The sequence below is a fragment of the Mirounga leonina genome, unplaced genomic scaffold (assembly GCF_011800145.1).
Source record: "Mirounga leonina isolate KUSES-001 unplaced genomic scaffold, KU_Mleo_1.0 Mir_152, whole genome shotgun sequence".
In the NCBI taxonomy this organism is placed as follows: Eukaryota; Metazoa; Chordata; class Mammalia; order Carnivora; family Phocidae; genus Mirounga; species Mirounga leonina.
This window is the reverse complement of record NW_023270380.1, coordinates 3,286,257-3,310,947: the sequence shown is the minus strand read 5'-3', so window position 1 is coordinate 3,310,947 and position 24,691 is coordinate 3,286,257. Positions and strand designations below refer to the sequence as shown.

Sequence of the window (24,691 nt, the reverse complement as noted above, 5' to 3'; positions counted from 1 at the left end):
GCTTTTTCTGCAAACCAGGATCTGTCACAGAATCCTCTAAGTAAGAAATCACTTGGTAGCAGGAAGAACGTTCCTGGGATTTCTTTCTTTTGTCAGATTTTATTGTCATCTGTGGGGTTTTCATAAAACAAAGTCCACCTAGAAGTAGTCTCGAGCCGGTCCATCTTACTTTCTTTTCCTTAAAAAAGTTGACATGAAGTATCAGCGCCGTGTACTCTCAGCACAAGAGAAAACAAAACGAAACGAAACAAAAGCATGAGCCCCAACTCGGCTTCCTGGGGACAGCCTCTCTGACCCTGGACAGTCCTCCAGCCTCCTGGCTTCGGCAGCCCTTTTGTGTCTGTAAATGGCTGTCATCCAGGTGCCTCTGTTGAGCCAGTGGGGAAACGAGAGTCCCCGAGTCCAGGTGCTTGAAGCTTGTCTGGCAGGGCTGGGCCGGCAGACAGCGGCGTTTCCGGTTGCCGGAAGCAGCCTCGGGGGGGTTTCCGGGATGGGCCGCGCGGGAGCAACACCACAGCGGGTATGCGAGGGGGGGCCTGGCCAGCAGCCACTCAGTTCTGTGCTCTTTGCAGATGCCACTCTCCTCTGCTGCTCAAGCCCCAGGGCGCGGGCCCTTTGGAGTGTGAAGGAGCCAGGGAACGGGAGGACAGCCTGGAAGGAAGCAGGCACCTGGGTAATAAGACATGCGGCTGGTCAGCTGGCCAGCCCTCCCATCCTGCTCCCTCTTTTCTCCCATCCCTTGTCCATTCATTCATTCATTCATGCGTGCGTTCATCCCATGGTGAGCACCATCCTGTGACGATGCCCGTGTGGTCGGCTGGGTCTCCCAGTGTCACAGGGGACACGGTCATGGGCCACGGTACTTGTGGTGCCCACGGACATGGAACATTAGCTTTATGGTAGTTGTTCTGTGGACTCTTATTAGAGTCCGGTGAGACCAGAAAGTTCCAGGACCACAGTCCTGTTCATTTCTACCAGACCATTTTGTTGTCCTGCTTCTGTGTTTGCTTTGCTCTTTTGTTAACACTAGAAATTAGATATTCAACTCTTCTCTTCTTTATGTGACAGAAACCAAATGGCATGGCCCGCCCTCCAAGGTCCTGAGTTCCTACAAAGAAAGAGCCCTGCCGAAGGATGGAAGTTGCAAGGACTCCCCCAATAAGCTTTCCCACGTAAGTCCTTCATTGGCGGGCTAATCTCTCGCACAGCCGTTCTGAGGCATCTCAGCACACAGCATTAGCAGTTCTGCCAGGGACTCTCAGTGGGGGCGAGGTAAAAATGAGTAAAGAAGGTAAGTTCCTGGGCGCCTGGGTGGCTCAGTTGGTTAAGCGACTGCCTTCGGCTCAGGTCATGATCCTGGAGTCCCGGGATCGAGTCCCGCATCGGGCTCCCTGCTCGGCGGGGAGTCTGCTTCTCCCTCTCCCACTCCCCATTTGTGTTCCCTCTCTCGCTGTGTCTTTCTCTGTCAAATAAATAAATAAAATCTTTAAAAAAAAAAAAAAAGAAGGTAAGTTCCTTTTTTCTCCCCTCCTTGATTTGTAAAGAACCTTAAAGAAAGGTCACACAGTAAATTATTGGCAAAGCCAAGATTATACCCTCAGCCTTTTGATCCCTGATACCCAGTGTAATAGTTACTAAATCACAGTCCTATTTTTATCTGTGAACTCTTCACCCCCTTGTGGGCATTAGCTGGTGGGCATGGCCGGAAACTGTGAAGTGGCATGTGTGGTCGGAGCAGCTCTGCCCATAGCTGGCCACTTACTGTGCAGTTCCAGATGGTTCCCAGTAATGCTTGTGGCTGCTAACTACCCTGCAGGCAGTGGTCCCACCACGCCCGGCACGTGGCTCGTGGTCATTTGCATGCAGTGTTTCATTTACTGTTCCTTTACTCTTCACCCGCTGGGTGAGCTTACAAGCTGCTGTCGCTCGATGAAGCAAAACTTTCTGTCGAACGTGAAACATGAATTGTGGGTCGTTGCCACATAAAACCAACATTTTACTTTTATTTATTTTAAAGATTTTATGTATTTATTTGAGAGAGAGAGAGAGTGCAGAGGGAGAGTGAGAAGGAGAAGCAGGCTCTCTGCTGAGCAGGGAGCCCGATGCAGGGCTCGATCCCAGGACCCTGAGATCATGACCTGAGCCGAAGGCAGACACTTCACCGACTGAGCCACCCAGGTGCCCTAAAGCCAACATTTTATTTTATTTTTTTTATTTTTTTATTTTTTTAAAGATTTTATTTATTTGATAGAGACACAGTGAGAGAGGGAACACAAGCAGGGGGAGTGAGAGAGGGAGAAGCAGGCTTCCCGCTGAGCAGGGAGCCCAGTGCGGGGCTCGATCCCAGAACCCTGGGATCATGACCTGAGCTGAAGGCAGACGCTTAACGACTGAGCCACCCAGGCGCCCCTAAAGCCAACATTTTAAAGTAGCTTAGTTTTGAAAACTTGCAGGTGAAGAAATTTTACCGTGTTCTGACTTAGTTGCTTTTTCCGTCTTCCTTCAGGAGTCCTTGGCGAGCTTTACAGCGCGGGGGCTTGGGAACACATGTGACATTCCTGCCCTTAGCACTGTTGGGACCTTGTCTTGAGTCAGCCTAACAGTATCCCTAGAATTCCACCTTCACAAATCTCTAACGGTGGTTTAAACAAAGGAAGGCAGGTCTAGGAGTAGACCCGGAGAGTATCAGTGCACTGAAAAGGTCAAGGGCAGGTGGGTGTGCATAAGGAGCTGATGGGGTGGCCTGAAGAAGAAAAGCCAAGCCACTTTACGACAGGTCAGGGCATGGTCTTGTCCTCACGATCCCACCCTTCGCTGGTGCTTCAGGCCTCGTAGGTGTTCCCGGGCTACGCAGAGGAGCCGTGTCTCTAGGGGCACCTCGGTCAGATGGGGACATCTTTTCTCTTCCAGGGACCGCAAAGAGAGCCCCTGCACACTAGCACCTGGGGCACCCGGTGACTTGGGCTCTCTCAGAGGAGTCACTTACACTACATTGCGCTTTGCAGCTGCGGGACATTACAGTGTATGATCTTGCTGGGTCCGCGTACCAATCACCCGAGCTCAGTGTTAGGAGCACAGAGAGGGGCTGAGTGATGGGACAACACCGTGCCACTGTGATTCAAACCCGAGTCATCTGCCCACACCCAGGGCTGGCACTGTACTTTGTCACAGGAGAATTTTCTTGGTAAAAGGCTGCTCTCCCCCTTTATGTAATTTTCCATGTGCTTTCCCAGTCTGTGTAACATGTGTTGATTATTTTCTGGTTAGTGACACCGTGGTCATACTTCCGTGCGCTGGGCACGAATAATTGAACAGAGGCTTGAGAAGATCCCATTTAACTTAAAATGAATTGTGAGAGGAATTAGGAATCTGGGACTTCTGCATCAAATCAGATTTTTTTTTTTTTTTTAAGCGAATTCTCTCCTTGCCTCATGTTGAAGAGCGAGTAGAAAGGGTTCAGGGGCGATCATCTGTTCTGTAGCTTTGTGCATTTGGGTGAGACTAATCGTCTTCACAAAGAAACAAAGTATGGGCTCTGTCTGAAGCCTTCCCATTTCTCTCTTCCCAAGATTGGAGACAAAAGTTGCTCCAGTCACTCCAGCAGCAACACGCTCTCCAGTAACACGTCCAGCAACAGTGACGACAAGCACTTTGGGTCTGGGGACCTGATGGACCCGGAGCTGCTGGGGCTGACCTACATCAAGGGGGCCTCCACGGACAGCGGCATCGACACGGCCCCCTGCATGCCCGCTGCGGTCCTGGGCCCCGTGCACCTGGCGGGCAGCAGGTCGGTGATCCACAGCCGCGCTGAGCAGTGGGCCGACTCAGTCGACATCTCGGGGCCCGAAGACGAGCAGGCGAAGATGTTCGCGGTACACGGCTACGCGCCGGCCATCTCGGCGGGCAGCGCGGCCAACGGCAGCATGGGTGACCTCAGCGAGATCTCATCTCATTCCAGGTCAGTGCCCCCCGCCCGACCGGTGCCCCCGGGTCCCGCGGGGGTCGGGGAGGGGCCTGAAACGGGAGCAGCAAGGTGTCTTGTCACCTGGCCGCCCAGCCACCTGACTTCGGGTGAAGTGCTTATTTTGGAAGTCTGATTATGAAATTTGCACACCAGGAAGTCACTAGCGTGGCTGGTAACTTTACCTCCTCTTTTAACTCGAGAGAGAACTGTGCACAGATAGTAATTGCTTGAGTCAGGCCACTGACCTCTCTTTCCCAGTTTAATCTGTTCCTAAGTTATTGGGAGACGTGGACAGAAGCTGGACAGTACTCAGGTTAGAGCGCCCGGTAATTGGGGGGGGCCTGCATTGTCTGTGCGTAGCTCTCCCCGATGAAGGCAGTGCTCGCGGCTTCTGTGTTCCAAAGGCCCCCTTACAGAGTGGGGGACCCGACATCGGAGAGTACATTCAGATTATCAGTTCAATTTCTTTTTAATAAAGACTCGCTAAATTTAAAGGAATTGTACTGGAAGTACAGATGTTTAATACACAGTTACAAGTAGTTTTAAACTCTTACGTGATGTAGGTCTGTACAACAGTTTTGAAACTCCTATAATTTGTGATTTCTGCTGTCAGATGAGACGAAAATCTATTTGTTCAGGTAGTGGACAGAATTTAAGCCCTACACACAGACCACCCTAATTTCCCTTCTTGTCTGCAAGGCTTCCTAACTCAGCTCCCGGTTACTGTCGGGCTTTTCCCCCGAGCTCTTCTCAAGGCCACTGCTGCCCCCAGACCTTCTCCCTTCCTCCCATGGCCACCACCAGGGGCAGGGACTTCACGGGGCCTCTGCTTGAAGCCATGATGGGCAACCCCCTATGCAGTCAGCGGGCAGAGACAGGAGGAGCCGCGATCCCATTCTCAAAGCCAATGTGATCCCATTCTCAAAGCCAGCTTCCCTCCCCTGGAAGTCGTGCAAAATTATCTCTGTGAGACTTGCACACGCATGCGCAAACTCACTGCTGCTGTTCCGCTTTTCTCGTCCTGTGGCTCACACCTTTATCAGTGTCTCAGTTACCGTTCGTGTCACTAGAAGGTGTTTATGTTACAAGTCAAACTCCCCACTAATCGGTTCACATGACAAAGGCAGTATTTTGGCTCCTGTGACTGAAAAGTCCAGAACTGTCAAGGTTCTTCTGCTTGCAGCTCCATGATACCACCCAAGACTGGGTCAACCTCCATCTTTAAGCTCCACATGATAGCCCCCAAAATCTCAGGGGGCCCCTCTTGGTTGAAAATGACCGTGTCACCTGCAGTCCCCCCGAGCCCATGCTCCAATGTCCACAGGAAGAAAGTGTGGTTCTTCTCTAGATTCGGCAAAAACTCTACCACCCCCATCTGCATATTATCACCTCACGTCCCCTTGGTTTTACCACTGTGGTAGGGGGCACCACTGTCTGAGGCAGGCAAAGTCCCTCCTCGATAGGGCCGGTCCCCACCCCCCACGCCCCCGCTGAACCATGCGGCTGAGGGGCAGTGAAGACAGCTGCTTCCCCAGAAGAAAATCGGGGTATTGTTTCACCAGGAAAAGGGGGAGCGGTTGCCAGACAGGGGAATCCTAAGGGTCCACCCACACTCAGTCTCCTTCTGTTGGGGCAGAGGGAGCATGGGATATGGAGATTATTTTCAAAATAGATGTTCTTACTACCGTTGACCAGGTCTCTTTAATAATTTGACTTAAAATATGTTTAGTGATAAATAACTGATATAATATAGACATATTAGCAGGGACTTCGGTTACCTGCATTATTCCTATCCAACTTCCAGGACAGTTGAAAACTGGGTATACTATAGAAATCATCTTGGGATTTTATACCCACCTAATGTCTTGTTCAGAGTTTACAAGTTTTGTAAAACAGCTGACTTCAGGAGACCTTATTAGACAAATGTAATGGGCATCGCAAATAGAATTTTGTAGCACTATTAAGGAAAATTTCTGGAAGCCGCTTTGAGAGCATATTCGTTTATAAATAGAGGTAGGGATATTTATAGGCATTTGAAGTGGATTTTCTTGAATACCTTAACCATTCATTAATTTAATGGGTGAGGCTATTAGAAAGTATATAAAAGTGGGAGATTGAATTTCTGATTGATTTTACTTTTTTCTACCACTTTAAGCTGAATGTGTGCACAGCTGTTGTGGAAATGATATATGTTGAGGGACTGGAATCTTTACCACCTGGCTGGGGTTTTCTTGTGATTCAGTACGAAATTCAGTCATTAAATTGAATCTTTTGAATACTTCCTTCTGTCCTCTGACCTGCGCAGGAGAACTAGAGAAAATAAGACTTAAAACATTTTGAAGTTTTTAAAATACTTAAAATTCTTAAAGATTGTTATATCTATGTATGTATAAAATATAAGTATTTTATCTTGAAATACTTTAAGCATTAAATATATTGATACTTTACCTTTAAAATATTTAACACTAAGATTTAAAGTCTCTGCAGGTGGAGGTAAAAGGAATTTTGCTCATGAAAGCCTCTGTCAGATTCTCTAGACCCTGAAGGGCCAGCATGTTTGTGATGACAAAATCACCAGCCCCCCACATTCCTCTCCTGTCTCTGTTCGAGCTGATGCGTGGTCACTGGGGAGCTGAGGCCCAGCGCTCAAGGGTCTGGGTTGTGACTGGGAGTAGCCCAAGTAGCAGAAGGAGCAGAATGAACTTGTTGTAGGGGCTGATGCCAGGGCTGACCATCCAGGCTGAGGTCACACCCCGGCCCCCACGCACTCTGGATCCCATCCCGTTTTACTTTCTGGTTAGCACTCACCCCTGGCTGAAATGGTTTGTGCTTTCTGTGCATCTCTGCGCGTACAACTGTAGCTCACTGGTACCTCCCTTCACCGGAGCGTCCCGGAGGCTGGAAGGCCCTTGACCTGTCCTGTTCATTGTGTATCCACAGAACTTAGTGCACTTCTCTGCACATGGTGGGCCTTGGACTCCTTGGGACACAAAGGAGGGCATATAGGAAGAGTGCTTGGTAAATGCTTACTGACTGAGTTCATAAACCCACTGGGGGGTTTCCCTTGGAAAAGTAGGAGGCACGTGGGATCAGCCGTTCCCAGGTCTGATTTTCAGGAGCCCAGATCAGTGCATGGCATGCTCTTAATACTCAGACTCAGCTCCTGTACCGCCAGCTCCACCAGCCCCAGCGCCCACATGCTTGCTCCCCAGCAGCCGTCCAGGAGGAAAGCAAGCATGGAGTTGTATATGTGGTAGGATTCCAGGACTGGGCTGAGGGAGACGGAGGACTTAAAACTCTTTAAGACAAGCTTCTGTGGCAGGTGGAGGGGTACGTGGGAGTCATCCAGAAAGCAGGACAAGCAGACAAGCAGGATGCAGCCTGCTCTCTCTGCTGCTCAGACCTTTAGTTCAGCAGCCCCCCCCCCCCCCTTTTTTTGTCTTTCTGCAAGGGCAGGGCACTTAGGTAAGAGCTCAGAACACAAAGTAGGATTCGTATCAGCCTGACCAAGGTTTTGCAAAGTGAAATGAATCAACTGCAGAAAATAATAATGATTTCCTGTTCTGGACTCTTCTGCATATTGGCTCATATTATCGCTTGTTTATCATTATTCATACCCTTTTCTTAGTAGCAGTTATTGGAAGTTGGAGGTGAAACTGGAAAATAAGAACTTTAGTCTAGAAGGGAAGGATTCATGAAAAGCTTATTACCAACATTCTAGAATATTTGCCCATTTCAGAGAAAACTTTTATAATGATGTTATTGCTGCTAAGCATAGAGTTTTGCCATATTACTCATCAAATCGATTTAGTAAATTTGTTCTTGGAGTTTAAAAGTTTATTTATCACCACATCAAAAACTAATGAGGTATTGTATGGTGACTAACATAACATAATAAAATTTAAAAATTAAAAAAAAGTTTATTTTCTTTAGTAATCTCTATACCCAGCGTGGGGCTCAAACCCATGACCCCAAGATCTTCTTAGAGTTTAAGGTTAAATATTTTACTCTTGGGGTAAAAGACAGTTTTAATCAAGTCTGAATTAGCAAAATAACTTTTGTAAAATGAATAGAAAAGCACAGAACGGCCTCTGACCCTGCTATCATTATTCATAATACATTCTCAAAAGATGTTCATTTTGGTCATTTCAGCAGGACATGTGAGTGGCTTATGCAGCATGTTAACTGTCCCAGACTTGGGGAACCCTAAGACTTTGACTATAAAACATCTCAGGGATAATCAAGACTTGAAGGTATGTGATGCTTGTGGTAGCTAAAGGCAACGCACTGTCCTTCACTGGGCTCTGAATGGGGAAATTATTACCATAAGCATTATTGGGAGCAGTTGGGAAATTAGAATTTAGACTATATATTAGGTGATAGCACTGCATTAATGTGTGATTTCCTGGGTGTGATAATCATGTTGTTACCATGTGGGAGAACGTCCTTCTTATTTTTAGGGGCTCTATGCTGAAACGCAAGAGTGCAACTAATTCTCAGATGGTTCAGGAAGGAATATATGTACAGAGGAATAATGCAGATGTAGCAAGATAGTAATAGTTCGTGGCTGTAGATGAAGGATGGATGGGCGTTTTTCTCCTATTTTTACACCTTACCCCAGATCTGAAGTTTTTCAAAATAAGCAGCTTAAGGGGAAAATATACAGGCCTTCAGACCCCATTGCCTGGATGTGGAGCTTTCATTTTGGGAGGTGACTCCCAGGTGGGCACCCCAGCAAATGAAAAGAGTTCATTAGCTCCCTTTCTTAGTCCTTGCTTCTTCCTTGGGTAGCTTGGGGCTGGGAAGGCAGGAAATATCTGCCCCCGGATTCCACGTTCTAGAGCCCAGACTGAAGTTGCTTTGAGTCCCACGCAGGAATGCCAGACCTACCACCAGCAGCTGAGTTACTTCATAGTAGTAAATGAGATGTTTTATTTGTTTTGTTTTGTTTGTTTTTTAATTTTTCCTATACCACAGTGTCTCCAGCTATGTAAACTGTCAAAAATGAGTTGGTTTATTTTGTTACCCTACTTCCTTTTAAATGTTATAACAAGTCCATTTTAATAACCATTCTTAATTTTGGACTTTTCTTTTTTACTGCCTGCATCATATGATACTTGCTTGATTATGTAGGTTGTTTAGAAAGGTGGGTGCTTATCAGGGTTTTCAGAATAAGGTTATATTTCATCCTACCAGGAGGCCTACCATAATTTAAACATTTAAATGTTTTCATGTTTGTAGAGTAATCCCCTGATCTCTGTTCTTATTCATTTTTCATAAAACGTTATATTGTCAATCTTCCTGAATTAAAAAAAGGTCTTTAGGCTTTTATATTTCAAGAGGTGGTTGTACAGTCAGTGGGGAGTCCCTCTGGCCTTAGGTTAAACACTGACTTTAAACAATTTTGTTCGTTTGTTTTAGGGATTGCATCATTTAAATTTTATTTTGTGGCTGTTCTATCGTGTGGTCATACAGCAAACATGCACACAGCCACCAGATACGGAATTGGCATTTCTGTGTCAGAAGATCCCCGTGTCCTACCACCCACAGCCCCTTCTTCCTCAGTAGCCACCAACTCGCTTTCCTGATCGTCCTGCCCTCGCGTCTCCTCATTGTTTTACTAACCGAATATGTATGTTTCTGAACGCTATTTTGCCTGTTTATAAACTTCCTTTAAAAATGGAATCACACTTGACGTATTCTTTGTGACTTGCTTCTTTTTCTGCATGACGTCTGTGAGGCTCAGCCGAGTTGTTTGTGTGCTCAGCTCATTTATTCATGGCATATTCCCTTTACCCATTCTCGTTTATTGATTGTCCATTTTGCTACTGCTGATTCAGGTTGCACCGTTGGGGACCTATTAAGATCAGTCCTCCTGTCCACACTGTTACCTCTTTCCAATTGCATCCGTGCAGGGGTCTATCTGCGGTGTCCCCTGAGGAGCGGAATTGCTGGGTCATACGCCGTGCAGTGCACACCTTTGCAGGTCATGTCCAGACTGCCTTCCAAACTGTCTGACACACTTTTCACTCCTACCAGCAGCGGGAGGGCACCCATGGCTCCCCGGCCCGGCTAACACTGGACACTCACGGTCAGACACTCCCATGTTTGCGCGTGTGGTGAGCGCGCCGTGATACTCTGTCGTGATTTACGTTGGCATTTTCTGGACAGCAGCTGAGCTCGAGCACCTTCTTTTGGGTTTCCCGTCTTTAGAAGCATCAGTTTAAGTACGTTGCTTGTGTTTCTCTCTGATTTTCTTCTGATTGTTTTTAACATCCTTCCAGCCACAGGGGTACGGCTTTCACATGAACGTCCTCAGCCTGTGGAAAATTAGGCATTCTATCAAGGCCCATGGTGGAAGGACGGCTGGGTCTGCCTCATTCCCAGGGGTAACGCACGGTGGCCCTGAATCTGGAGGCATGCCAGCAATGCTGGAATCTGGTTCTATGACAGTCTTTGTCTGTTTTTCTCCTCAGTGGTTCACACCATTCAGGAAGCCCTTCAGCTCACTGTTCCAAAAATAGTGGGTCTCTGGATACATCCAAAGTCTACATCGTGTCTCACAGCAGTGCCCAGCAGGTCCCTGGGTCCGTGTCCAAGCCCTACCACAGGCAAGGGGCAGTGAGCAAGTACGTCATCGGCTGGAAGAAATCGGAGGGCAGCCCGCCACCTGAGGAGCCCGAAGTGACTGAGTGTCAGAGGTAAGGTGGCCGGCGGCTCGTCTCTAGGCAACCTTACACACTGTGGGGATTGACTAAGCACGTGTATTTTTCCCCCCGACAGAAGTAGATTTTCTAAAAAGGAGTAATCTAGAAACATCTCTGTAAAACTTCTGAAATGTTAGCATTTATGTTTCTCTTTGAAAGTCTTCTCTTTCCTTGACGTTTGCATATAAAATCGAAAGAAATCCCTGTTCTTTATTCTTATTTCCAAAAAGCTGCCTGCAATAGAAAAGTCATGGTAATATGCTATTGATGGTGCAACTGTAGAGCCTGTAAATAAACAAGTTCAAGGACAATTTGAATTCCCACAGAGTCCGTGAGTGTGTTTCTTAAATTTGGTGTGTAAGTGACATCATCAAAGGAAAAGTACTCTATCTACCTAATTTTAACATGACTTTGGTTTCCCTTTCAGTCGTTAAGTTTTATGGGGACAGGTAGGGAGGGATGTTATGTACCTATTTGAAAAAAGAAAAAAGGCACCGATAATCTCTTTGATAGGACATGTGGAAACTGCTACTGTCTCTTTGAAGAGACAGGTAAAGAAATCACATTTCAAGGATACAAAGCAAGGGCAGTCAAATGCATTTCACTATTCGTTTGCTTATTTTTAAAAGGACAGCCTTAAGAAAAAAAAAACCCTCCCATGCACCAAATTATGAGGTCCCCGTGTTCGGCTGGGTCCAAAGTACTATCAACACCAGCAGGCGTGGAGGGTGCGCTGGGGGCTGCAGTGATTTTGTTTGGTTGGTAAACTGGTATCACTTTTTCCCCTTAAAACATGATCCCACTTCTTAAATAGGGAGAGCCTGATACTGCTTTCTCAATTAAAAAATCATTTCAGTGTTGAAACCAGAAATGGAATCTTCTTGTTAAAAAAAAAAGAACCATCATGTCAATAATTGCAGATGAGTTATTTAGAAAGGAATTTCATAGTGATAACCACCCTTTTGGACCATAGATGCAAATTCCTGATGATAACGTTGGTATTTCTGCCTCTTTAATACGTCTTCTGAGTGCTTCCCAGAAGTGCATCCCAAGCCTTTTAAGTTCTGTATGGAAGCACTGTTGGAGCGGAGGGCTCTCTCAGAGAGTCAGGAAGGGGTGACAGGTGCCCGTGTGGATGCTCTTCTCTCCAGAGCCCCCAGAGTTTGTGCATTTTAACACACAGGTTTGATGGCACTGACCTTCAGTCAAAGAAGGGCAACCTCAGGGGCATTGTGAGGAAGGGGTCTGTGGATGTGGGTAGCAGAGCATCACACGGGGTCAGTGCTCAGGCCAGGCCTCTGTGTGGTGGGCCGTACTCATCCTGTGGGGGCAACAGGCACCCCCGGCCTTGTCCAGCTAAGTCAAGGGCTCCTAAAACAAGGAAACACTCCATTTAATGTGGAAGTGATGAATCTCTAACACCTGCAGACTGCAAAAACAGTGTTCCACCAGATCACTGAAAGATGCTCGGAAAAGGATTAGCCAAGCATAGTGTGTTTGTGCCACAGAGAACTACAGAATGTTACCGTCTCATTGTACATAAAATAGAAGATCGGTTATGCCCTCTGCAAGTTTCCAGTTATCCCTTTAAAATCATACTGTGGAACGCTCACTGATTGAACCTGACCCACCTCAGAAACAAAGCAAAAGCCACAGAGACTTCCAGATAACTACTGTTAAAATTTTGAGCATGTCTGTGTGAGTTTCTTACTCTGGTAATTTCCCAGTGAGCTCTCGCCCTGTGACATGATAGCCTTGCTTTTGAAATAGAGTCATCTCAGTAACACGTGACAGTAACACCCAGGTCATCCTCTGCGGCCTGCTGCCCTGGGCCACGGATTCCTGGAACACGACCTTGGAGGTCGTGCGGCAAGGACCGCTCACCTCTGCCCACAGTACAGCCACTGATGATTCCCTGTGTCCTCAGGAATGTTGGTTGCTCAGATTGCATTTCCCGAGTAAACCTTTCAAAGATGACTCCCCGGTTTTCTCCCTGGAAAAGAGCTGAAAACAGTAATTCTGTGAGACACTCTTTTGTTGTCCGTAAATACATTTTTATATCCTGATAATTAAGGGAGACAGTTGCTTTCTTTATCCAAACGGCCTTGCGAAATTGCTGATAATAAAACATGCTTGGCACACGCCTGAATCGATTACTCGTAAACTTCAGGCTCCCTCGGGTGCCTCTCTCCGTGTCGCCTGGGTGAGATGTGGGGGTGTGGCTGTCTAGCCACAAGAGAAAGCCTCTCTCGAGTTTCTAAGAAACACAAGGAAGCGTGCCTGCAAAGGACAGATGATAATCTCTGATGAATTATTGAAAATGTGTTTTCTGACATGGGCCTTTAAAAAAAAAAAATGGGCTCTATTTTTTCCCATCCAGGGCTTCGGGGATCTGATCTCTTTCTGAATTATTCAGAACTCTAACTTTGCAGTTGAGCTCCTTTCAAAGATGTAAAATGACGTGGGGGTCTGGCGCAGATGCAGCAACAGTGAATTGACTTAATAATTAAGCATCATGCGCATGAGTATGCAGTTGTCGAAACAGCAGATTTCAATCCTTCAGGCTACAGGCACTTGACAGAGAGACTGACCCCTGCTCTTAATTTCCCCTCTGGTTTGTTCCACAGGCTGTATGGCGAGATGGATCTCTTGTCCGCAGCAGCTCAGCAGACCGTGGTGGGGGATGCTGCTTCAGAAACTCAACACGTGCTGTCCAAAGAAGACTTCCTGAAACTGATGCTACCTGACAGTCCCTCAGTGGAGGAGGGGCGAAGAAAGGTTAGCGACTCCCAGAGGCCTTGAAGTTACCAGAAGTACTCAAGAAGGGTCTAGGGGGCGCCTGGGTGGCTCAATTGGTTAAGCGACTGCCTTCGGCTCAGGTCATGATCCTGGAGTCCCGGGATCGAGTCCCGCATCGGGCTCCCTGCTCGGCAGGGAGTCTGCTTCTCCCTCTGACCCTCCCCCCTCTCATGTGCTCTCTCTCTCTGTCAAATAATAAATAAAATCTTTAAAAAAAAAAAAAAAAAGAAGGGTCTAAAGAGACTCAGAAGTTTCAGGAATCCCCACCCACCCACAAGCATTCTCTCATGATTCTACCTGTTAGTCTGTGCGTGGCTGACCCTCTTCAGGGTTTGTTGTATCGGTTAGCAGAGCAAGCCTGGGAGAGGTTAGGAAGGGCAGCTTTCTAGCATGGATAGAGAGGACAGGGAATCTGGATATTTTCCCTTCTAATCCGGAGCTCACTCTTGTTCAAATGAAAAGGAAAAAAAAAAAAAAAATCAGGCATTGCCATGTTGACTGTGATCAGGGTAAACAGCAAGTCTGTCTGCCTCTGTCTTCCCTATAATAAAACAATACTGCAATTAACCTAATTGTGTTCTTAGAATAACACTCTAATTAGATACTACCTCAAAGCTGCTTTAATCTAATGCGCCTGTAATCATGTTCTGAAGGACCTGCTGGTGTGTGTGAAGAGGGAATCCCAGAAGAAGTCAATCATAATGAGTCCCCTTTTTTTTTCTAAACTTGTATCCAATCGTGTATATTGTACTGTATAAGCTTGGGTGCAGACCATTGTGCAAAAAGTGCAAATAGCTTTTCTTTTTATAGGAATAAACTCCTTGGCATGTGGGTCTTCCCCCACCCAAGACAAATCACCTTCTTTTCATAGCGTAAATTTAACTTTGTAGTCTGCACACATTCCAGTTACCATTCATCAGTTGGACAGGCCTGACAGAATGGAAGGAACACATACAATAGAAATATTTTTAGCCTCCTTGCTGCACTCACAAATGTAAATAGCCACTTCTGTATTTGTTTGATGCAAACATTCTGGCTTTTACTGTTGTTTATATAAAAGGAATGTGGTTCAGTATGCAGAAGAAAAAGTTGAAAAGTCAGATTCAATTTCATTTTTCTTGAGTATTGGACCACTTGCTTCTTGAGTAAGAACTTTCCTCACCCTATCTGGGAGTTAACACACAGTCATTTCAGTGGTTCCCTTAAATCTGGTTATGATTGGTTTCTATAGCTCCATTTTCAATAATCGTAATGGACTTTTGTGGCTGATGACTTTTAAGTAGACAAGAAGATTTTCCTGGACTGATAGCATTTTTCTTGAACCTGTTTGCATGGCCTAGAAAGCTACCGTGTTCAGAATTAGTTTTATTATTATTTAGATGAGCTTGAACCTCCCATGCAGTTGATTGGTACAGAAATTGCCTAATCTGAAAACATAGTCATTTCAAATTAAAATCAAGCCAGCGCTATGTATGCTTTTGAATAACTGTGCCGGAAATTGCAACTTCTACATTTCCAGGAGCACTGCTCTGAGGTTATGGAGGTTCCGTTTAACATTTCAGAATTAATAAAGCCGTGCATGTCTAATTCGTGATCATATTTCACAGAATGTCAAAGGAGGAAAACATTCAAATCCAATAACTGCACCAGGGCCCTGGTGCATGTGCTTGGATGACCCATACGCCTGGTTTAGCATTCCTGAGCTAATGCTCCGTGCCTGCCTGTCTGCCTAGGGCGAACCCAGAGAGCAGGGTGAGCGAGGGGTCTGTGTACCCCCCGGATTTATTCCAATCAGTTCCGTGCTTTCAACTCTTTCACGTCTGTCTTCCCCCTTCTCCCCTTACATTTAAACCCCTAGTTTTCGTTCTATGGGAACTTGTCTCCGCGACGATCGCTGTACCGCACCCTCTCGGATGAGAGCATATGCAGCAATCGGAGGGGGTCTTCCTTCGGCAGTTCTCGAAGTTCAGTACTTGACCAGGCCCTGCCCAACGACATTCTGTTCAGCACCACCCCGCCCTACCACAGCACGCTGCCCCCCCGGACCCACCCTGCGCCCAGCATGGGGAACCTGAGAAGTAAGTGCAGGGTTGGGGGGGGCGGGTTGCTGAGCTTCTGTGGGTGTGGGCTCTTCAGGTCATCTCCTACAGAGGTTTGGGGGGTTTGGTTTATTTTTTAAAATAAATGTATTATTTGGTATCTTCTTTTTTTATTATTAATTTTAAATATGATAAAAAGCACCAGAGTGGACATTTTCTAAAAGTTAAGCAATACCGGGGGCGCCTGGGTGGCTCAGATGGTTAAGCATCTGCCTTCAGCTCACATCATGATAGGACTCCTTACTCACTGGGGAGCCTGCTTCTCCCTCTTCCTCTCCCTCTCCCTTCCCCCGCTTGTTCTCTCTCTCAAACAAAGTCTTTAAAAAAAAAAAAGTTAGGCAATACTACCAATTTTGAAGAAAATTAAAAACCTCATATTAAACATTTTTATCAAGTAGTGGTCATATATCTATAGATATCTATATGTGTGTGTGTGTGTGTATAGGTAAATATCTTAGCTATTAAACTCATAAAAAATATCTTAAGACCTGATTTTATAAAGAAGAACCTATGGCACGGGAAGTAGATACTCTGGTGGGTAGCCTTCTGTTTCTGTTTCTTCTCGACATTACATACCCAGTGGCGGTCAAGGTGGTAGACGGGCGTCAGGAGACCCGGGTCTTTAACCGGGCTCTCCCCACGGGCGGCAGCATGTCCTCAAGCTCATCCCTCAGCTCTCTGCGTCCGGTTTCCTCCCATCACAGATTAATGAGGCAATTCCTGCATGATTTTCCTTCACACCCTGAAATCTTTGATATTTATATAGTGTCCGTTTCTTATTAATGTGTCAGAGTTTAAGGGTGATAATTATTTTTACACTAGCTTTATTTTCTTTCTTTCAGAGTTTAGTTTCTATTGTACAGAAAGAATGAGGACTTAATCAGAAATATATTCATTATCAGGTTTTTTTTTCCTTGTTTCATCATAAAAAGCATTATCTTTAGAACCAATTTAAACTCCATCATACACATAGAAGTCTCAGGCTAAATGAAATAAAAGTTCTAATAATGCTTCTTCTGATGTGTAACCTAATTGGAAATGAACCTTGTCTCATGAAATTCTTAATCTATTTCTTTAAGTAACATAATAGCCTACCTATTATAACGAGTCCATTTGCCTAAATTGAGGAAACCTTCAAACTCCTTCTTGATAACCATATGAAAGGTCAAATACATTCTAATAACCTAATAATTCTCTAAATGTTTTTCCTTTTTTGTAATAGATAACTTTAATGTTCTCTTGAAAGCCTTCATAAAATCAGTGAAACTATTTTCTTGCATATATAATTTCTTTTATTTAAAATGCTTGATGTGTGGTCATGAAATCATCCATGGCCTATGTGTTGATGTAATTCTTCCATCCTACCCTTTACTTGCTTCCATATGAAAGATATGTATCCTTTTTTTTTTTTTAATGAATTTTTTTTTAGAGCAGTTCTAGGTTCACAGCAAAATTTAGCAGGAGGCTCAGGGAGTTCCCAAATCCCCCTGTCCCCACACAGGCACAGGCTCCCTCCTGATCAACATCCCTCAGCAGGATACATTTGCTAGAATCCGCAAACCCGCACTGATATATTATCATCACTCAGAGCCCATAGTTTACATTAGGATTTACTCTTGGTGCTGTACATTCTGAGGGTCTGGACAAAGTAAAATGACATGTACCCACCATTACAGTATCATACAGAATAATTTCATTTCACCTAAAACTCCTCTGTGCTTTGTTCATCCCTCCCTCCCCCATACCCCTGGCAACCACTGATCATTTTACTGTCTCCCTTGTTTTGCCTTTTCCAGAATGTCATATAGTTGGAATCCTACAGTGTGTAGTCTTTCCAGACTGGCTCTTACCTCCATGGCTTTTCACGGCTTGAAAGCTTACTTCTAATCTTTAGTGCTGAATAATATTCCATTGTCTAGATGCACCACAGTTTACTTATCCATCCACCGACTGAAGGACTGCATCCTTTCTTAGTATTTTCAAAGCATAAACGCATAAGTAGGATACGTTACTTATTCACTATCCAAGTTCAAAACTGCCTTAACTTGTCCTCATTGTCCGTTTCTCTAGGAAAAGCAGTAAGAGCCGTCCTTGCCATTTGCTCTTTAATGAAACCTCATCTGTCAATGAGACTTCTCCAATTCTCTGAGTTACCGTAGCAACTCCTCAGAAAAAATTCTCTCGGTTCAATGAGTGAAATGACAAAATGTAAACAAGGGAGTGGGCCATAATTTGCGTTGATGTGTCTGACTCCTGCACTCACCTGGTGTGTGAGTACACTTTTTATCTCCTCGACAGACTTTAGTCATCCTTCCCTTTCTGTGGTTTCAGGTCACTCAGCAGAGTAGCAGTGAGAAGATCCTGCTCTTGGAGTATGGTTCAAAACTGGGACAACAGATGTCTAGTGAGCGAGAAACGAGGACTACTTGAGGTCGTCCAGTTGTTTCTCTTAGTTTCTCAGAGACTTAGCCTCACGTGAAAGCTTGGAGGGGAGGTCAGTTCTGTCCAACTTTGAGCACTGGATGGCCAAGGAACCACATAGAAGAGCTAGGCAGAAACTCAGAAAGCATACATGTGAAGCTTTAAACCTCGAGCATTCCTAGCATGGGATCCTCAGAGAGAGAGTCTGTCCCTAGTAGAGACTCGTTCCTAATTTGGAGGAAGGATAGTGCAGAGAAAGGGTCAGCAGCTTCATCTCCTGACAGCGAATATTGCTGCAGCTTTTCTACGGGTATCTGTAACAATAATCACAGGCTTCTCGTTCAGATATTTTTAGCTGGTAAATGTCCCAAATTTGAATCTGTCTCTGAGTCTTTCTTCTCTAGAGACCAAGATCTTAATTCAACCTGGTGAGACAGGTACTTCACAAACACATTTTGGATGTGATTCATGCCATGATTCATGTATATTTCCTGTGAAGTCACTGAAATATGCTGTATCATTGTGTCCTCAACTTGGAGGTGTGAAACTATGACCTGATCAAGCAATTGAAAATAATTCTGAAATGTTTCTGCATTGCAGTTAGGGCCTTTGTTTTCCTTACGAGTGAATTTCAGAACAAATTTTTTTCGGTGGCCCAGATAGAAAAAAATGGGGAGTGGCCCTTTGGACACACAGTTCACAGGCCAGAGAACCAGTGATATTGAAAAGCTTTCCCAGTATCCTTTTCCTCCTTGACCAGTTGGGCACCTGGCTTTATTCAGTACAGTCCTGAGCACTGGCAGATTCCCAACATGTTTAAAGAGAATTCCTGATTTTCTTTTAATTTATTTGTAATTTTTTTCTTGGTAAATGTTTATTATAAAAATTCTGCCGTTTTAAATACTTTTTTACAAAGAAGGCTATGAATGTAATTTTAAGACAATAACAAGACATACCAATACTCTTAGATCTGCAAAATGTCATAAGAGACTCTATCCTGAACAGAACTGCCACAGGTTGATTAAAAAATCCGTCTTCAAGATTAAACAATATTTGAAATGGGAAGAGAACCTTCAAGAGGATAATATGAAGGCCTTATTTATGTAAATATTACTGCCTACTAAGAAGGCTCACATCCTTCGTGTTCCCCTCCGAAAACTGTTGCTGTTCCCCTTATTTTTCCTTTTTTAATTCTTTTTTTCTTTTTCTTTTTCTTTTATTTTGATTCCAGTATAGTTAACATACAATGTTGTATTAGTTTCAGGCAAACGATATAGTGATTAAACAATTCTGTACATTACTCAGTGCTCATCAGGATAAGCATATCCTTAATCCCCATCACCTATTTCCCCCATCCTCGCAGCCACCTCCCCTCTGGTGACCATCAGTTTGTTCTCTATAGTTAAGAGTCTATTTTTCAGTTTGTCTCTTTTTTTCCCTTTGTTTCTAATAATTCGTAAATTCCGCATATGAGTGAAATCATTTTGTATATGTCTTTCTCTGACTTGTTTCGCTTAACATTATACTCTCTAGCTCCATCCATGTTGTTGCAAATGGCAAGATTTCATCCTTCTTTATGGTCAAATAATATTCCAGTGCCTCTGTGTGTGTGTGTGTGTACACACACATACATACCACCTCTTCTTTATCCATTCATCTATCAGTGGACACTTGAGCTGCTTCCATAGTTTGGCTATTGTAAATAATGCTGCTATAAACATAGGGGTGCATGTATCCCTTTGAATTAGTGTTTTCATATTCTTTGTGTAAAGATCCAATAGTGCAATTACTGGATGATATGGAGGTTCTATTTCTAATTTTTTGAGGACCCTCCATACTGTTTTCCACAGTGGCTGCCCCAGTTTGCATTCCTGCCAATAATGCATGAGGGTTTCTTTTCCTGCACATCCTTGTCAACACTTGCTGTTCCTTGTGTTTTTTATTTTATCCATTCTGACAGGTATGAGGTGATATCTCATTGTGGTTTTAATTTGCATGTCCCTGATGATGAGGGATGTTGAGCATCTTTTCATGTGTCTGTTGGCCATCTGTATGCCATCTTTGGAGAAATGTCTGTTCATGTCTTCTGCCCATTTTTAAATTGGATCATTTGTTTTTTTGATGTTGAGTTGTATAAGTTCTTTATATATTTTGGATACTAATCCTTTATCAGATATGCCATTTGCAAGTATCTTCTTCCATTCAGTAGGATGTCTTTTTTTTTTGTTGATTTTTCCCCTGCTTTGCAGAAGCTTTTTATTTTGATGGAGTCCCAATAGTTTATTTTTGCTTTTGTTTCCCTTGCCTCAGAAGACATATCTAGAAAGAAATTGCTGTGGCTGATGTCAGAGAAATTACTGCCTGTGCTCTCCTCTAGAATTTTAATGGTTTTAGGTTTCATGTTTAAGCCCTTAATCCATTTTGAATTTATTTTTGTGTTTAGTGGAAGAAAGTGGTCCAGTTTCATTCTTTTGCATGTGGCTGTCCAGTTTTCCCAGCATCATTTGTTGAAGAAACTGTCTTTTTCCCATTGCATATTCTTGCCTCCTTTGTCAAAGAGTAATTGACCATATAGTTTTGGGTGTATTTCTAGGCTTTCTATTCTATTCCATTGATCTATGTGTCTGTTTTTGTGCCAGTACCGTATTGTTTTGATTAGTACAGCTTTGTAATAGAATTTGAAATCTGGAATTGTGAAACCTCCAGAGCTTTGCTTTTCTTTTTCAAGGTTGCTTTGCCTATTTGGGGTCTTTCATGAGAATTTCTGTTTTTTTATGGAGATCAAAGCTCTCCAAGGAATGGTAGAAATCTTCCTATGAGCATAAACTCAAAAGAGTTCTTAAATTTCAAAAGATAAGAACAGAGCATCAACTTAGGTGTGTTTCCAAGTCCTGTAGTTTTGACCTGGGCACCTCGCGAAGGATGCCCCTTGAAGCTTGAATAGAGGGAGAGTTTAGAATAAATGAAATGAGTACTTTCCTTATAATTCAGTACTCACGCAAGTTGCTGCAGACTCCAGTATAGGCTCAGCATGGGGGGCGTAGGTGGTAAGAGCTGCTGATAGCAGAAGATGACCCTTGGCTACAGTTGGCATTACAGAAGGCATCCGTGGACCGTCAGCAGCAGGGCAGGGTTTGACTGATTCCATAGGGCCCTTGTTTCTCTTTCTTCAAATGTTCTCAATCTTCCCTGGTTTTTGGAGCGGAATTGCGAAACCCTAGCTATCTGACCATCAGGAAAGCTCCTTGGCATTTATAACAACAAATAAAGTCGGACTCGGTAGAGATAGGGAGCCCTTTCCGGTCGCGGATAAACAAACAGGAAGCCACAAGATCAATGTCTGGGAAGGAGGGCAAGGGCCCGGGCATCGGTGTCTGGACATGAGCCATCCCTGGGAATCCACAAGCCACTTTCTTCTTTGAATTGGCCAAAAAAAGCAGTGTGTGCTCCTGATGGAACGCTAGCTCTGAAGAGCCGGATTTGAAGAAACAGGCTTTGATAACCTAAGACAAGTGGTACTTTTCCTCCCTCCTCTGCAAAACTCTGGAAGCTAGCCACTTACAGCTGCTGTGGTGTGCACCAGCGGTGGGAGTGGCTCACCTGCCTGCACCATACCAGACCCCCCCCAGCAGCCCCAGCAAGGCTTATCTGCTTGCTCACTGGGCTCCTCAAGGGCCCAGCCTGGCTCTTCCCGGTCATCCTGTCCCTGGGGGCTAACATAGTACCCAGTGGCGCTTGGAATGTAGAAGATGCTCAGTAAGCACCATCTAGGTGATGGCAGTGGTGATACCTAATGTCCATGAAAAGTATTTCAAAGGATTTGTGGTGGTTTGGAGTCTCAGGCAAAAAAACAGTAATTTTTTTTTTTTTTTGCCAATTATATAATTTTCCAAACAACTGTAAAGAACTTGAGGTGATTTTCATCATGATAATTCAGAGGAGAATTTAGGTGCTCTTACGTCATTTAAGGAGACCGTCATTGACACAAGGATCTTCCTGCTCAGTGACAAAAGATGGATTTTGATTTAAATCCCTAGAGCTTTTCTAGTAGAACTGTGTTCTTCATCCAGCAGCTCCTTATCATCATTGGAGTCTCAGGGATGCCACCTCCTAAGATAAGCCCGCCCCCAACATGCCCTCAGGCTCCTCAGTCCCATCCCCCTGTTTTGTTTTCTTTGAAAGACTTGTCACTCCTTGTATTACCTTGTTTATTTGTTTATTGTCTTTTCCCCCCATCTCTTGTAAGGTTCCAGAAAGGATGGGCCTTGTCTGCCTTATCCACCGCTGTCCAGAATACAGTGAACACAATGTGAGGCATGTGGTAGTCACTTAGTAAATACATCACAGACAGGTCAGTGGATACGCTCCAAGTAAACCCTGGAAGAAAGGGGACTTCTTCTAATCTACTGATCATCTTTGCCAGTTCCATAGTCTCCAATAAACACAAAAGTTCCATTCACAAACTGGGGAAAAGGGGATATTAGTTTGTAGTGAAGAAAGACAGGGGCACCTGGGTGGCTCAGTCTGTTAAGCATCTGCCTTTGGCTCAGGTCATGATCCCAGGGTCCTGGGATCGAGTCCCACATCGGGCTCCCTGCTTCGCAGGGAGTCTGCTTCCCCCTCTGCTCTGCTGCCTCTCCCTCTTTCTGACAAATAGATAAAAATCTGAAAAAAAGAAAAAAAGAAAGAAAGACCACTAACTGTATTTCCCTCCTTTTGCTCTCTGCTTCTCCATACAAGCTGGAGGGAGTTAGCATGCCCTGGGCGTGCCTCTGGTTGTGAAACTTCACGCCCTGAGACCTTCCTAGATCCGGAGTCATCACGTGCTTTGCAAGTGGTCTCCACGAGACTTGCGTACAGGGCAGCAGCGAGCAGAGTGGTTCACCTGCCTGCTGGGTGAATAGCTCAGTGCACTCGCTCACTCACTCACTCTGGGCTTTGGCTTCCTGGCCACCAGGATCAGATGTGTGCCATGGCTCAATGACAGATGGCCACAGATCGTGGAATTTCAGGCTGCTCAGGAATCGTCAAAGCATCCCAAGACTGTCAGTACTCCGATGGGGCTTGGGGAAGGTGGCTGAGAGCTGCCTGTGAAGGTGTCAAGCAGGTGGAAGACCGTTAGTGCCCTTCAAGGTCAAGGTCAAGGTCAAACACCACCGCTCGCTCTCCGTCCAGATGCCAGCCTTTCATAGCTTCCCCAAAGGGTGTGGGAACAAAAATTACAGGTGCATTGGGTTAATTATGCCCCTTATTTAACTTAATTGCAGGCTCAGACAGCCAGGTGGTCATTATTTTGATTGGTCTCATTAGGCAGATGTGTTCACAGGCAGCTGCAGGCCGCGTATGGGGCAGGTTCAGAAAAGACATGTCAGAGACAGTCCGGGTGAAGCCTTTGAAAAATTTGTCCTCAGAGGCATAGTGAGTTCTAGCAACTAGTCTTATCACTGACATAAACACTTCCAGTCCCTAAAAGGTCCATTTGTATAGACAAAGGACAGACAAAATTCCATGTTGGACGGCGAGGGGTTTCTGGTTTAGCCAGTGATGAACCAGCTCAGTAAGTCAGCAAAGCAGTCCAACCCCTGTATTGGAAAGACCGCCTCTTCTCTTTCTTGCCCGTCAATAATGAAGACAAAGTCCTCCTGCATTTTTATAATAAACTGATATTTGGGGCATCTTGAACGTGTGGTGCTCAGCTTACATAACTGCGTTCTGGAAGCTTTTTAAACCATCAGGCTAGAGAAAGATTGTACCAAACCGTGTGTACACTAGAAGTTTGCAACACTTGAAAGGGGAAAGTAATCCTGCAGAAAACAGGAATCAGTCCTGCAGCTAGTCAGACGCGGATGGATGTCCTCCAGAGAAATCCGGCCTGGGAGGAAGCTGCCTGATTTCAATACTGCACCATCGAACCGTTCTAAAATCCCTTCCATCCCAGGGCGTCGCTGGCTGACCTTGAAATGAGTCTGTAGGTCACGGGTTCTCTGCAAACCATCCTTCCAGCCATGTGTCTTTTGGATGATGGCACCTTACTGTCGCCCTTTTCACTGGGGGCCAGAGATCTGTACGAAGTTCCCCAGCTCCTTGGAGGGGCCACCCGCACCCACATTGCCATCCAACCGACGCTCTGGCTTTGTTTCTGTTTAGATGAGTTCTGGTTCTCCGACGGGTCCTTATCGGATAAGTCCAAGTGCGCGGATCCTGGCCTGATGCCCCTCCCGGACACGGCCACGGGCTTGGATTGGTCCCACCTCGTGGACGCGGCGCGGGCATTTGAAGGTAAAGACTCGCAGCCTCCAGGGCCTGGGACGGCAACATAGGGAACATGGCTGTATTTGGGATTATCTGAGTTATGGTTTTGGATACTTGGCACATCTTTGTGGATGAAAACTAGCAGGGGAAGGCTTGAGCTGTGACTAAGTACATTTCCTTAGGGAGACGGTGCCATTTCATGAAACGAGCACTGGGCAGAGGACCCCAAACCTGAATTCCAGATCAGGCACCAGCTGTGACCTGGGACAAGTCACTTTTCCTCTTTGCCCTCTGTGTTCTTACCTGGCATGTAGAAGTGAATATGTAGGACACAAATCATCTCTTTCCTCTGAGTGTGATGAGGGGATCTAGAAGGGAAGGGCCTTCAGAGGACCTGGTTTGGTGGGGCCAGCACACGCAAGAGGGGTCTGGTGGCTTGGCATAAACAC

General features: G+C 45.2%; 1 protein-coding gene across 4 annotated transcripts in view; it reads left to right on the top strand.

Annotated features, from left to right (window-relative positions):
* Nucleotides 1-24,691, top strand: part of SIPA1L2 (signal induced proliferation associated 1 like 2) — a 213,774-nt gene that overhangs the window by 173,835 nt on the left and 15,248 nt on the right. For all 4 annotated transcript variants that reach the window (XM_035008465.1, XM_035008467.1, XM_035008464.1 and 1 more), the window contains 7 exons: nucleotides 573-673; nucleotides 1,069-1,172; nucleotides 3,570-3,958; nucleotides 10,441-10,665; nucleotides 13,299-13,449; nucleotides 15,329-15,548; nucleotides 24,138-24,269. In XM_035008465.1, coding sequence (XP_034864356.1) covers nucleotides 573-673; nucleotides 1,069-1,172; nucleotides 3,570-3,958; nucleotides 10,441-10,665; nucleotides 13,299-13,449; nucleotides 15,329-15,548; nucleotides 24,138-24,269 — 1,322 coding nt within the window. The remainder of the gene's footprint in view (nucleotides 1-572; nucleotides 674-1,068; nucleotides 1,173-3,569; nucleotides 3,959-10,440; nucleotides 10,666-13,298; nucleotides 13,450-15,328; nucleotides 15,549-24,137; nucleotides 24,270-24,691) is intronic.